At 34.7% G+C, this 14,821-nt stretch overlaps 1 protein-coding gene and 1 long non-coding RNA gene across 4 annotated transcripts in view; one reads left to right on the forward strand and one right to left on the reverse strand.

Annotated features, from left to right (window-relative positions):
- The window catches only part of LOC124298483 (proton-coupled amino acid transporter-like protein pathetic), a 35,216-nt gene extending 21,856 nt beyond the window's left edge, over window positions 1–13,360 (forward strand). For 2 of the 3 annotated variants that reach the window (XM_046750553.1, XM_046750552.1), the window contains exons 2-5: window positions 293–378; window positions 7,296–7,703; window positions 8,626–8,998; window positions 9,113–13,360. In XM_046750553.1, coding sequence (XP_046606509.1) covers window positions 293–378; window positions 7,296–7,703; window positions 8,626–8,998; window positions 9,113–9,700 — 1,455 coding nt within the window. In that variant the 3' untranslated portion in view covers window positions 9,701–13,360. Of the gene's footprint in view, window positions 1–292; window positions 379–4,156; window positions 4,392–7,295; window positions 7,704–8,625; window positions 8,999–9,112 lie in introns of those variants that run through there. The other variant, XM_046750554.1, reaches the window with a different exon arrangement.
- Window positions 13,361–13,449: 89 nt separating this feature from the next.
- On the reverse strand, window positions 13,450–14,634 carry LOC124298486 (uncharacterized). The gene is made up of 2 exons (XR_006906820.1): window positions 14,516–14,634; window positions 13,450–14,354 (listed from the first exon to the last, which is right to left on the reverse strand). It is a non-coding gene; the product is annotated as an uncharacterized LOC124298486 (long non-coding RNA).
- Between the last annotated feature and the right edge of the window lie 187 nt (window positions 14,635–14,821).

Genomic DNA, 14,821 nt, shown 5'->3' on the forward strand with positions numbered 1-14,821 from the left:
TCTAACCTCGAAAATTCGTATCAACTACATCGCCGGCAAAAACAGTTTGACAACTGAAAACTCGGGATGGCAAGCCTGCGCCGATAAAACTCGCGCATGCGCGGTTGATTTTCAACTTTCAAGATACTGTCCCGTCATATATATCGGTATCGATAATCCGACAACAATTAGCGAATTAGACGCGAAAAGAAACGTGTAAAGAATTTCTTTCACGTCCAGCGAACGAATGTTTTGTAAATCGCTAATTATATATTTATATATAATATTTGTTTTCTCTTGTTTTATTTTACAGAGAACGCCAATGCGGCCAATAATCGCTGAATACGACCCGAAGAAGCACGGGGTGAAAACAGAACTCTCAGACATGGTGCTCGTCAAGTAAGTATTAACCTTCTTATAAATAGATCAATGAAATGGCTGTGTGCAACGATTGACAAAAAAAAAAAAACAAAAAAAGAAAGGCAAAAGGAATCCCGTATAATACGTTGTGGTTATTATTATTATTATTATTATTATTATTATACACGTTATATAGAAGATACGTCTTTATCTCTATCATGCATACATATAATATACCTTGTATATACCGACATCACGTTGATATCGTTGATCGGAGTGATGATTTTGAATCGAGTTCAATCGAATATGATCATTCGATACATTCGAGCAATTCACTCTTCTATAATATGCTCTCATAAACGATAATGTGTAACCACTTTATTTCTGTGTAATACGACTACACGTGTTATTTATTATACACCTAACGTCGTTCAACCGCATCTCTGTTATATTATTATTGTTATAGTTATTATTATCGTTATTATTGTTATTATTGTTATTGGTATTGTTATTATTGTTATTATTATTAGTATTATAATCATCGCGTTAGAAGCTTTTGTTGCGATAACATCTTGCTTACAGTTGAATTTACAAAAAAACAAAATCCCGATGTTTTTGTACCTGATGTTTTCTAATATAAAAATACGCGATAGTAATATACACTGTGTAGTTTTTCAAATCACTGAAACGTTATTTTGGTGAGAATATATCGAAGAAACGTAAATTCATACCCAGAGGATCATATATATTGTGCATTCGCGTCGCATTGTTTGGTTAATTTTTCATTCGTTTGTTTATTTATTTAATCGCAAAAAATGATTGCTTAAAATCAATTCATTCGAGAAAAATGAACGCATTCCTTTGCATATTAGACATAGATATATTATAATGCGTAATTATACATACTCATAATCATTGTTTTATACATTTATTATACACGCATTTATATCACCGTAGTTATCTTCATTATTATTATTATTATTATTTTTTTTTTCTTTCATTCATATCATTACACACGATCTAATCGCGCATACTGTATGATTTATATGGCTTATTATAATATTTATATACACATACTTACGTATATGTGTATTCATGTATGGCGTTGTGTTCGAGGAATTGATATTGTGGAAAAAGCGGCAATAATATTTCGATTACCCTCGATGCAGGTTTTCTCGAAAACGTTTTGTCTCCTTCGTTGATTTTTATTCAGATCGGAGAGTCGAGTTATTTGCAGTTTTGACAATATCTTTTTCAATTAATCTTTTAACCATCATCGAGACGAATCGTTTATGCCTTTTGTATGTTCCGGGCGCATGCATTCGCCGAATTAATAATATTCGTAATTTTAATTTTTTTATTTTATTTTTTTTTTACCGTCGCATTTCTATCAACATATTTCACATTCTTCATTATTCGCAAAAATTACAAGCTTACATATATATATATCGTAGTTGCAAGTAGATGAATTAAAAAATAAAAAAATAAAAAAATAGAAAATAACTTCCTACCTCAAATCATATCTGCACAATTATAATGTAATTTGTAACATATGTATAAGGCTGAATTCTTTTTTTTTTTTTTTTATGATTGGCTTATTTCGCGTTATAATCATGAACGCTGCAGCTATATTATAATATCATACCATTACATTACATTGAATATTATCTACGTATACGTACGTGATTATATAAATACTTAATACACCACACACATGCTTTGGCAATAATGATGGTCTTCTCGTTTTGTTTTTGACATATTTTTTTTTTTTTTTTTCTATCCGTTTTGTTTCCTTTTTATTTTTCCCCGTGTCCGTCATTGTACGTTATTTTACATATAACAACATATCGTTATCCGCCAATCATTCCCATGCCTATACATATTTATTAACAAAATATTATACAATTTATTAAATATACTTATACGTACATCGATTCACACAACGTTAAAAAACAAAAACAACAAGAACAACAATTATAGTGATAGTAATAATTGTTATAGTCATTGTTACGTTTAATTAGGTATTATATATTAGGTATCACACATCCTTCGTTAATTAATGTGGTACCACACGTACATGATATAATTAATTCAGTTTCGAAAAAATTTAATTGAGAATTATACTCTGAAAATCAATCCACTCACACACACTCGCACACTTGTTATACAAAGAATAGACAGGAATTTTCAGATATATACTATAATACCGGTTGTACACGATAAATTTATTATATGTATAATAAATTATGTATGTATAAATGTTATCGTCGGTTGAGATTTACGAACGTTCCGATGAGATTACATGTAATGGTACATGTATATGGATTTCCGTTATTTCGGGTTAATTGCTTATTCATATTGATTTAATTCAATTTGAAATATTTATTTTTTGAGGCGAATTTATGCGACCGGAAACATGTAAAAGAAAAACAGCAAAATGCGTTGATTGATTCGTTGAAAACACACACCGTACTGTATAATCTGCAGTAAAATTATTTTATATGTGTATTTATTTACGTGTATATATACATGTATAAATATCATGCAGTATGCGAACGAAATTATCTACATATTTTCTATACTACTATTTTATTATATTTATTATTGGTTTTTTTTTTTTTTTTTTTATGTCAATTTTTATATATTTTTATTTTTTTTTTTTTTACCTTATCTTTCTCCAATTGTTGAAATTTCCAACTATAATCGATATAAACATCTTGTCTTTACTGTATAATATGTGCATTTATATGATTCCAGACATGCGAATAGAGTCCGGTATATGTATAGATTCAGGCTGTGTGAAGTGCACTCTGAGATATTAGAACCCGAAACCGCGCGTCCAAGTGCCGCACAAATATTGTTACTCGCCCTATCTTTCTCGCAATTATATCTTCTCGTATCCAAATTATACATATACGAACAATCGGAACGAAACATACCGAGCTGTGATAAAAGACAAATATCAAAATCAAACGAACGTTTAAGTGTCCAGTGAAAAAAAAAAAAAAAAAAAATTGCAAAAAGTAAGCGCATAAAATAAATTTTTTGTTGAAAAGAGTAGAGTCAAATGTTGTTTTTGATGTCTGAATTATTCGATTTTCGTTTCTTTTTTTTTTTTTTTTATTTCTTTTTCGGCTTTTTTTTTCCTCTCTCTTATCAAATTTTTGTTATTGCATATGTTAAATACGACATCTCTATATTAATAAATATACATATATTATATGAACATAGATTACGATGTGGATCGAGCGTAATTGAATATTGCATTAATCATATGATAATTGTCCTAGATATATGCATATAACAGGACAATCTCTTGAAAGTTGAAAATCAACTGCGCGTGCGCTAGTTTTATCGGCTGTTCGCGCAGGTTTGCCATCCCGGGTTTTTAGCTGTCGAACCGTTTCTGGCGGCGGTGTATTTGATACGAATTTTCGAGGTTGGAATCTCAAATAATTGAGGCAGTGACTCGGAATGGTTTGGGAAGGATTTGTTGTCGGGTCGGAAAGTTGATTCTTCAAAGACCGGTCGGAATTCAACGCTTACGCTCTTTGAGAATTCAAACGTAGAGATTTTGCGTAGGTTGGCGCGCCTGCATTGCGGACAAGAATATCGTTGCGCGAAGATTTCGCCGACCAATGAGATTGAATTATTTTGCGCATGCGCGGTTGATTTTCAAGTTTCAAGATTTTGTCCCGGTATATGTGTGTATGTGTATATATATATATATTTGTGATATATATGTATATATATATACCTATGTATATATATATGTATATATATGTTTAAAATCTGTGATAACCCTCTTTTTGTCAAGCGCAATGTTTTGATAAACGGCTTGTTAGTCGTCGTACTGCGTCGTGGCGCTGGGCGTCGGTGATGCAGTGCGGTGGTTGCGGCTACCCCATGCCTTTAGGCGTCACACGCGTGTGCAGACGTATACGCACGTCTGTCTGTGACATGCACGTAAACGACACGCAAGAACTCTTTCAAGAGCTTTCTTGAAAGAAAACTCCACACCTAAGGAGAGAAACTACCTACCGCACCAACGGGTACCTACACAACCTACCTAACTTTACGATCTATAAATTTAACATTTTATATCCTGCCATGCATTTTTGTTACGGGGACGAAGAGTCCGGAAATTAACGAAAGCAACCGCAATCGGTTTGATTGACGATGATGAAACAAAACGAAAGGGGTGAAAATTTTTTAAATATTTATTTCATTATATATGGTTCAGCAACGAATCTTACTGTAAAAGTTATAATAATTAATATCATTGTTGTTTATTATATGCGGAGTCGTCAGAATTTTCAGTATATATATATATATATATATTTTGCGGTGGCAAGTTATTAATTATACCACTTTTCTTTCTCTCTCTCTAATCTTCTTTCTTTACATATTTTCTTTACGATCGCTGAATAATCTTTCAACTCGATATTATAAACAATTTCTCTTTTCTGTAAATTCTGTAATTTCGGTATGACATTTCAAATTTTTATTATTCTTTCCATTCAATCAATTACGGACTGGCGCGAATACGGAGATTTTTAGTTTGTCACCGACGAGCGTACGATAGCGAATTTGCACCGATCGTGTCGCGAGTCAAAATACCTGCATTTTTGCAAATTATTTGCTTGGCTGCATTCGATGTGCGAAACGTTAAATTAACCAGCAGATTTTCATAACAAGCGGAAAAAAAGAGCAACCGATGTGTACGAAGTTTTTTCCTTTTCTTCTTTTGTTTTATCTGTAAGGTGAAAAAATGACAACAAAAAATGTTTTACAAACGCGATCGATGCAAACCCAATCACGTTGCAACAATATATATGTATATATATATACATGTGAAACTGCTGCACTCTTTGCAATGTAGTATACATGTAAACAATAAATTTTCAGTAATTTTGAAAGACGAAAATAGAAAATTGAAAAAACAAACCCCAAATCGAAGAAAATCAAAGAAATGCATAAATAAATACAGGAAAACACATTTTGTATACTTTAAATACACACACACACACACACACACACACAATACATTGGGCATCGGTGAACGCGCACGAATGTTTATTGAGGAATTTTATAATCTCAATATATACAAATTGAACAACAACACGTACAACTTGTTGAGATTTTCGGCACGCAAGTTATATATTCAATCATATCTGTAGTGAATAAGGCGTATTGGATAACACCAATAATTCTGTTTATTTAAATATTTGTAGGGCAAGCCCTCCTCTGCGTACTAAGTAATTATATAGGGTCGGGACTGTGTACAGATCCCGATACCGACACCTTACCGACATTTTTAGCCGCTTAACAGTTCAGATACAAACTATTTTTTCCCGATAATCGATACGATGGTAACGTAGAGCGCAAAGCGGAAGATATTTTTCCGATGATCGATAAAGTCGATCAGAGTGGGGATCACCCTCATCCGAAAAAATGGTTCGTGTCTGACCTGTGAAGCGGTCAGTAGTGTCGATAATATGTCGGTATCGGAATCTGTACGCAGAACTGACCCTATATATCTACTGTACTATGTACACTTTTTATATTGTTGTTGTTGTTGTTGTTATTATTATTATTATTATTACTATATACTTATTTACGTTCAATAGGTATGCCTGCAGTATTACACGGCTCGATGCAACCGCGATAGTTTGTACATAATTACATATTGTATGCATCCACTATATAAATATTAACACAATTATACGTCAGGTATAAATTACACGATATAATTCACAATGTACAATACACGTATAGATTCTATGTTATATACATTGAACTGTAAGTAACTATTGTTATTACATACATATACTTAACATCTGTAACATTGCACGAGGTTCATTTTCTTACCTGATAGTTTTTAATTCTTTTTTTTTTTTTTTATTCATTGTAAACAAAACTAACGTCATCATTATTATTGTTATTATTGATATTATTTGTAATTTATTGCTTTTCGAATACATTTCAATATCATATAATGTAATAATTTTGCCTGTTGTACCACATTGCCTGCAATATTGCCTCTTGTTCGTTATCATTTTGCAACATGCATTATTCGTTCATGCTAAATTGAATTTAATGGCTTTCGCGTATGAAGGAGAAAAGAAAAGTACACTTAAGTGGGCTGTGTAATACAGGCTTACACCCTGACCGTAATCTATAAAACTTATCCTTAACTTACACATATAACAATAACAACACTTTCACACGCGTCTCGAGTTTCCCCGTCGATTATAAAATTAAATTATCAAACACCTAATACGTAACGTCTTAGGTTTCCTTCGCCTTTGTAGTCTGAAATTTTAGCATCACACATACATACATATATTTTTTGCCGCTTGAGATTGTTTTTAATTTCTCGCATTACTTTTTTATCGTCAATTTACAGATAGCATATTTTTGTTGGAAACTAATGATGATTAATAAAATAATAACATCCCGGATTAACATGTCGCTGAAGTCATCGATGTCCACTAACACTAATTGTTATACCTATACGTTATATACCTTATAATTTACGTATAGTATATAATAATATTATTTTGTCTCGTCGAGAAGGGTTGCATTATAAAATTTCCTCATGCATTCTTTGTTTGCTTATGCACAGTAAAACATATCGAACCCGCAACATCACCACATAATTTTACCACTCGTAACACAAATCAATATCACGATACATCAAATTCACACAATTATGCAACACATAGGTACCCATTTTATATTTATTTTGATGTCATTCAGCGTAGAAAGTGACAGAGCAATAAGTAGAAAAGAAATATTATATACGGCCTGCATTAATAAAAACAAACAGACAGTGATACGAGTATGAAAAAAGCCCGTGTTTAAATGCGTATGTATACATCATAAGAGATATAAAAGAATTACGATAGAAGAAAAAATGGAAAGAGCGCATTTTTACTCGAATGGTTTTACAGATACAAATGTGAGAAAAATGACGTTCCAATCACCGTCAGCAACGGGTCGACCCTCCCTCTCGTCGAGCGTCCCGACGACGAGGAGGCGGCCCTCTACGATCCGTTCGAGCACCGGAAGCTGGCTCACCCAACTTCCGACATGGACACCCTCATCCATCTGCTCAAGGGTAGCTTGGGCACGGGGATCCTTTCGATGCCCATGGCTTTCAAACACGCCGGTCTCGGCTTTGGTCTTGTCGCAGTCTTCTTTATCGGCGCCATCTGTACCTACTGTGTTCACATTCTGGTTAAATGTGCCCACGCTCTTTGCAGGCGGACTCAAACACCGAGTCTCGGCTTTGCCGAAGTTGCCGAAGCCGCATTCTTCGCCGGACCTGAACCCGTTCAAAAATATGCGAGACTTGCCAAGTGAGTTTTGACTTATCATCCAGTTTTCAATTTTACCCTAGGATCATTACTGTCGTCCACGTTGGATCGATTCAAGCTGTATTGTAGAATACGCGGAACATTGCTGCGTCGCTTGGTCGAAGTCTTGACAAGCAAATTCAGATATTGCTGTTTACAATTGAGCCTATGGGTCAAAAAGTGTGTGATCTTACATATGTACCCTGTGAATTCTGGATATTTCTGTCAACATTTAATGCTGCAGTGACCACGCAAGCGGTACGCGCACCCCGCTGAATTACCGACAGTTGAATCCTTACTTCCCCTTTTCCCGTGAAAACTTAAGTCGATATAAGCCGTTATTTGATCCATAGGCTCAATTCGGTGGCCCCTGATAAAATTCGCTCAACTTTGGAGAGGCTGATTATAGGTATAAGACCTAACTTTGGCGGGACGATTATAATCCAAGTAACTCCACGGACCCCGATGATAAAACAATTATCTTCTATACTTATGCACAGGAGTCGACTATTTTATCATCGGGGTTCGTAGAGTAATATGGATTATAATCGTCCCGGCAAAGTTGGGTTTTGTATAGTCGGCCACACTGAAGTTGAGTGAATTTCATTATTGGCCATGGAATTCGTAAGAATGGTTTACATCCGCACAATTCCTATAGGTACACTTGGGCGCGGTGGTAATGTTATGTTACGATTACAAAAATTGAGTTTGTTCCCCGGCCGACCGGCGGTGGCGCTGCGAGTTGATTCGGCATTGCCAACGTAAAATGAGCCGTCTCATCAAAATCACTGCGGCCAAGTGTGCAACGCCTACTGTTTACAATTGCATTATATCATACTATATGTATGACACATACATGTTTACGTGCATGTTACGTTGATGGCGAATATATTCTAATCATTTTTACGGTTTCTGTTTGTTACAGAGCGACGATCAACACGTTTTTGGTTATAGACCTGATCGGATGTTGTTGCGTGTACCTAGTGTTTATTGGTGAAAACGTTCGAAAGGTCATGGACGTCCAAATGGGTAGAGCACCAAATGATCCGTCTGATATAAGGCTATACATAGCAGCCCTTTTGCCGCTACTGATAGTCTTCTCCCTTATCAGGAACTTGAAATGGTTAGCACCGTTCTCCATGCTGGCCAATATTCTAATCGCCTCTGGTTTGGCAATTACGTTTTATTACATATTCAAAGCCCCTGAGCCAGTTGGTGATCTCCCGTTATTCGCACCTTGGGGCGAACTACCCATGTTCTTCGGTACTGCTATTTTCGCATTGGAAGGCATCGGTGTTGTAAGTATAAACGCATTTATGTAAAATTGACAAGAAAAAGAATTAAAAATAATGTATATTTCAATCAATCACAAATAAAAAATATATCTAAATAAAATGTTTCTTCCATTCCAGGTTATGCCCCTTGAGAACAACATGAAAACCCCTAACCACTTCATCGGATGTCCGGGCGTATTGAACATCGGGATGTTCTTCGTTGTTCTGCTCTACGCAGTCGTCGGTTTCTTCGGTTATCGTGCCTTCGGATCAGAAACCGCAGCCACAGTAACGCTAAACCTGCCGGACACGATTCTCGCCGATTCTGTGAAGATCATGATCGCTATTGCGATATTCTTCACCTACGGTCTTCAGTTTTACGTGCCCGTTGAGATAATATGGAAAAATATCAAGCACCGTTTCGGAGCTAGGAAATTGACCGCAGAATACTGCCTGCGAATTTCCCTAGTTATTTTCACCGTAGTCGTCGCCATATTGATACCAAATTTGGGACCCTTCATATCCCTAGTCGGTGCCGTATGCTTGTCAACCCTCGGTCTCATGTTTCCATCCGTAATCGAACTGGTCACTGTATGGGAGGCCGATAACGGGCTTGGAAGATTCAAATGGCGGTTATGGAAGAACATCGCTATCATTGCCTTTGGTGTACTTGGTTTTGTTACCGGTACATACGTCAGTGTAAAAGACATAGTAAATGCTAAATAGGTAAAAGGGTAATGGAAACTAGCTGATTTTTACATCGGTTATCAAGGTCGCTTCGAGGTAGAGCTCAGGATTAATTGATTCGGTTTTTTCTTTTCTCGACAAACTTACCTCGAGAATATTAAATTCGCGGTGCCGCGGGCCGATCCCTGCACCCCACGGATTAATTGGTCAAGCGGCGTCTATAATATGGAACGGCATCGCGGTGCCCGGGTATTGCTTAATAAATGAAATACGAAGACGGACTAAAAACACAAGCGCATCAATTCTCTCTCTTTGTCGTTTAACCACCCATCTCTGCACACATACGCACACACGCATAAAACATCATTGTACCAAGAAGCGAAAAGTATACAACACACCAAGCTCCACCTGTCGCTAATCATTAGAATACTAGAAACGTATTATTTTTGTTTCATTTTGCTTTTTTATACGTTTTTATGGAGTACAGTTTTTTGCCTCGAGAGTATTATTATTTTCTTTATAAACAATTTGGATTCCTATTTTCACTATACAGTGCGCTTTTTTTTTTCACTTTGCATGCTAGCTTATTAAAACCACGTGATTCTTATATACTATATATATATATATATAGAGAGAGAGAGAGTATACATATACTTATATTCTTTGTTGCGTACACGAAAAATTGCATACGAGAAAGAGGGAAAGAGAGAAAGAAAGAGAGGGAGAGAGAGAGAGAGATAGTAAGACATAGAGCGCGAAGATACACGTGAATCTTTTTACGATTGATGTTTGCTGAGGCAAACGGAAGCAGAATTGATAAAACAGTCGTTAAACAATAGTTGCAATGACGCAAAGCAACGATACGTGCATGCAAGTATGATACACGGATTAGAGGATAGAAGGAGGACAATAAGAGAGAAAAAAAAAAAAAATCAAGACCTTTAGCCTTTGCAAATTCTTCCCGAAGAGAAAAATAAGTCAGTGGAGAAATATACAGTAAAAAAAAAAAAAAATAACAGCTACCGCTGGTAAAAAATACAGATGTGAGGGTCTCAAGTCAAATACTTAAAAAAAAAAAAGATCAACAGAAAGAGATTAAAGATAGATTTGCGAATTTTGATACGTAGTTTATCTTTATTTTTGCTTTTTTCCAAAAAAAATTTCATCACAATGAAATAAATATTCGGTTATTCATTGAAGGAAGAAAAAACAAAAAATATACAAAGAAAACAAGACAATATTACAGAAACGTATACGTCCGTGGTTTTTCCTTGGTAATAGATGATATATTCAAAAGAGATATATTATATACTATATTATATTAGGTATATACAGAAATGATGTACTTTGAATAGACAGAGAAAGGGAGAGAGAGAAAAAAAAAATTATCTGCGAAGAAAAGATTCACGTAAAGTATATAATATATATATATATATATATATTCCATAGAAATTGACCGGAATCTCAGACCGATGATTAATGAAAGCAAATGAAAATAAAAAGTAACATATAAAAATTCATGGCGCCGCCGTTCGGGGCCTTATATATAATTGTTCTCTTTTTGTACATATATATACGTGCTCTTATACATATACGCGAATGAATGATGCATCTTGACATTGTATACATATATGCGTATGCGTGCGCATATTTGTAAGTGTATAAGTATATACATTTTCTTTTAGACTAGAAGCGATCTTGCCTTGTACGAAGCGTAGACATGAAATTGTAGTAGCTAAGTTTTAGTTAGCTTACTACCTGGGCAATTTTCTCATGACTCGTTCGCGGCCACCCGGTATCACTTTATACCGATTTTATGCTCGTATTAAACTATCGGGGGACCCTGAACTTGGCACGAAAAAGGGCTCAGCGCGTCAAGGCAAACCCTAAGGCCCCTCTGTGATTGGCTGCAGGGCGGAGCGGGAGCTGTTCCACAACCCTGTGGCAAATTCATTTAAGTTCATTCTTTTTACACACGTAAAAATATACCTTTCTGTCTATGCTATGGTTTCCCCGTTTGCATTTTATCGCGTGATAATTCGTTAATATTTTACATTTACCTTATTTATTTTTGAAATATGGCCAAAAATAAAACAAGTACGAATATTAATGTCAACGCGACAACAATTGACGAACTCACGCGAAGGAATCGAACTAGAAACTAGAGAGTAACGCTAACGAATTCCCTGACCGACGACTTGGCGACGTCTGTAGATATTTTACAAAATTATATCACACGATGATACCTAACAACCTTCTATCGGTCGAACTTTCGTAAGAGTATAAATATTTTCGGTATTAACATATAACAACGAGCACACTTTCTGCAGCGTTTTTTTTTTTCGTATCCGCAGGGGAATTTCGTTAGCCGAAAAGACTATATTTGCTTCTAGATTAGCACTGTATATTAGGTTTAGATATAAATATATATATGAATACACACACACATATATATATATATATATTTTTTTTTTCATAAGTCGATAGGACATAGAACGTTTGAATATTTAATTAGATTATTAATTCATAGCTATATCATCATCAGTTTCGGAAGTTCGCTGTCTTTCTTTTTCTTTTGTTTTCCTATAACGAAAATTAGGACAGCGACGATCGAAACTCGTGCACGGGACATGATTATCGTAGACTACATCTATACACAGCATAGAAAAAGTATTAATTATTATTATAATATGTCGCGTCGTTTGCCGAGGATGTCCTCCGTGTATGAAATTTTTTTTCTGCATTTTTTTCCCCCCTACTATCATTCTTACATCGTTTTACACAATCTCTTCGGTATTCAAACACGTGTATCATTGTAGTATTGTTTAGTTAAATTGTTTATATCTACATCCCATATTCTGAAGCTGGAAAACATTTTCGCGATAAGATGCAAAATATTATTACAATTGCGCAGAAAACTAAACGAGAGGTAAAATTCATACATCCAAAAACTTGCTTTAAACTTTGGTATAAGAAAAAAAAAAAAAAAAACAAAAAAAAAAAAACAACGTTCGATCTGAAGAAATAAGAAAAGTAAAAGAAAGTAATAATCATAATAGAGAAATAGCTATTTACTAATTGAACGAGTATTAGTTTAGAGATTTCGTAATTATTTTTTATTCGTGCCTTGACTATATAGATAGAGAAAAGATGTACAATTTCGCCTCCATAACGAAAATTGAAAAAAAAAACAAACAAACAATAACAAGAAAAAAAATCACGTCGCACACGCGTAACATATGACAGAAAAGCCAGATTATTCCGAGGAAAAAAAAAACGCATGAAATTTTGTTACTCCTGAAATCGTTGTTGTTCCTTGTATACATAAATAGATATACTTATATACAAATGTAATGTACAAACCGTAAAAAAAAAAAAAAAAAAAAAAAACAGCGTTTCGAGGCTTTGCGATGTATTTTTTTTCTTTCCTCCGTAAAAACGCTGACGTGATAGTTGGGCAGCGTGCCTTCTGAAAGTAGATTTTTGAAATAAAAACGAGAGAAAAAAAATAAGAAAGAAAAAAACAAACAAACAAAAAGTAATACATAAGAAACGAAAAAGAAAAAAAATATTACGGATCGAAGTTTGTATAAAATTAAGAAATAAAACGCCCTTCTTGGCGTGTAACTTGAACGTGTGACAAGTTACCGTTGAAGTATTGGCATTTTCCTAGTGAGAATCGTACAAAAAGAGAAAGAAGAAAAAAAAAAACAGAATTAATAAAATAAAAATCTACGTTTATAGATTACGAAAGAAGACACGTATGTTGTATATTTTTGCATAGACAAGTCTCGGAGAAATAAATTATTACAGATCTCCGTTTGTTTGCGTATAAAAATCGAACGTTAACGGCCTTGTTCGCAGGATAAAGGAGAAGTTGAAAAAAAGAGGCAAAAATTAATACGAAAATTGACAAAGTTCCGCAAGGTACGCCACTGCACTGATGTATGATAGTCGTAACAATACATTTATTATTTCAATTTTCACTGCTTAATTTATTTCCTGGAGAATTTAAGCTATACAGAGACACTCTAAAACCTTGACACACGCGTAACAAAATTCACCGAATGATTATATGATTAATGCATGTTGAATGTCAATTTTGGGAGCCGGAATAATATACATATATACATAATAATGACGATGCCTCCAATTATTCGCATACTTATAGCACAGAGCCTCTTTATCATTAGCCGAAGGACTTGTAGATCTTCATAACTTACCATTTCACGCTGGATATACAGACAATACAATAACTACACTGCCATCGTATATCGTTCGTCGTTTGAACTGCTTTGTTAGATTGGCCGAATTCTGTAATTGAAATAGAATTTTGAAAAAATGCTCATTTCGATCTGCCGTACAGCCAACATTTTACCTGTAATGCTTTTACGCTTCGATCAATATTCGTTGAAATTAACGTGTTCCAAGATGATATCGTCGTGCAGTGGCGATGCCTGATGTTTAGATAGTTGTGTTTTTACAGATGTAGATATATACCTGTTTTGTGTATACGGTTATTTTATTAATTATTATACTTATATATTGTATTTAAATAAATAATCGATTGATTTCCAGTAAACAACTGCTGCTGCACTCCTTGTTCTTTTCGCCTCGTCGCTAATCCAAAACTAATTCCATTCGTTTTCAGCTACCGGTTGAAGTCGTTAAAATGCACTTGAAATTAGCGTATCTGAACGGAATAAAAACATAATAAAAAAATGTAAATCAGAACTGATACTTCGTATTATTTTATGCACAAATAGCATTCAATGAATAGAAATGTCGAAGGATAATCTGTGATCGGTATCGCTATTTTTATATACTAGGACAATTAATATTCAATGTCAAGACCTCGAAGTTCTGACAAGGAACGATTGTGGGTCGAGTATTATTTCCTTCTTCCCCTCCATACGGATCACTTCTGATCGGTAAGTATAAATACAATTACAATGACAACCGCGAGTTTACGATCGGGGTATAAGTAACATATCGCAGTTGCGATCGAGGAAAATTGAAGCCGGTCCCGGGTTCGCTTGCGTAATGTTTACTCATTTGCTTGAACCTATAGAATTAAGCGGGTCGTATCGAATACCGGATCCGTTCGACTTGCGTAACCGAGGCTTCGTCGAAAAAACGTCTGAATAACAATAGATATAG

The sequence above is a fragment of the Neodiprion virginianus genome, chromosome 2, assembly GCF_021901495.1.
Source record: "Neodiprion virginianus isolate iyNeoVirg1 chromosome 2, iyNeoVirg1.1, whole genome shotgun sequence".
Taxonomy (NCBI): domain Eukaryota; kingdom Metazoa; phylum Arthropoda; class Insecta; order Hymenoptera; family Diprionidae; genus Neodiprion; species Neodiprion virginianus.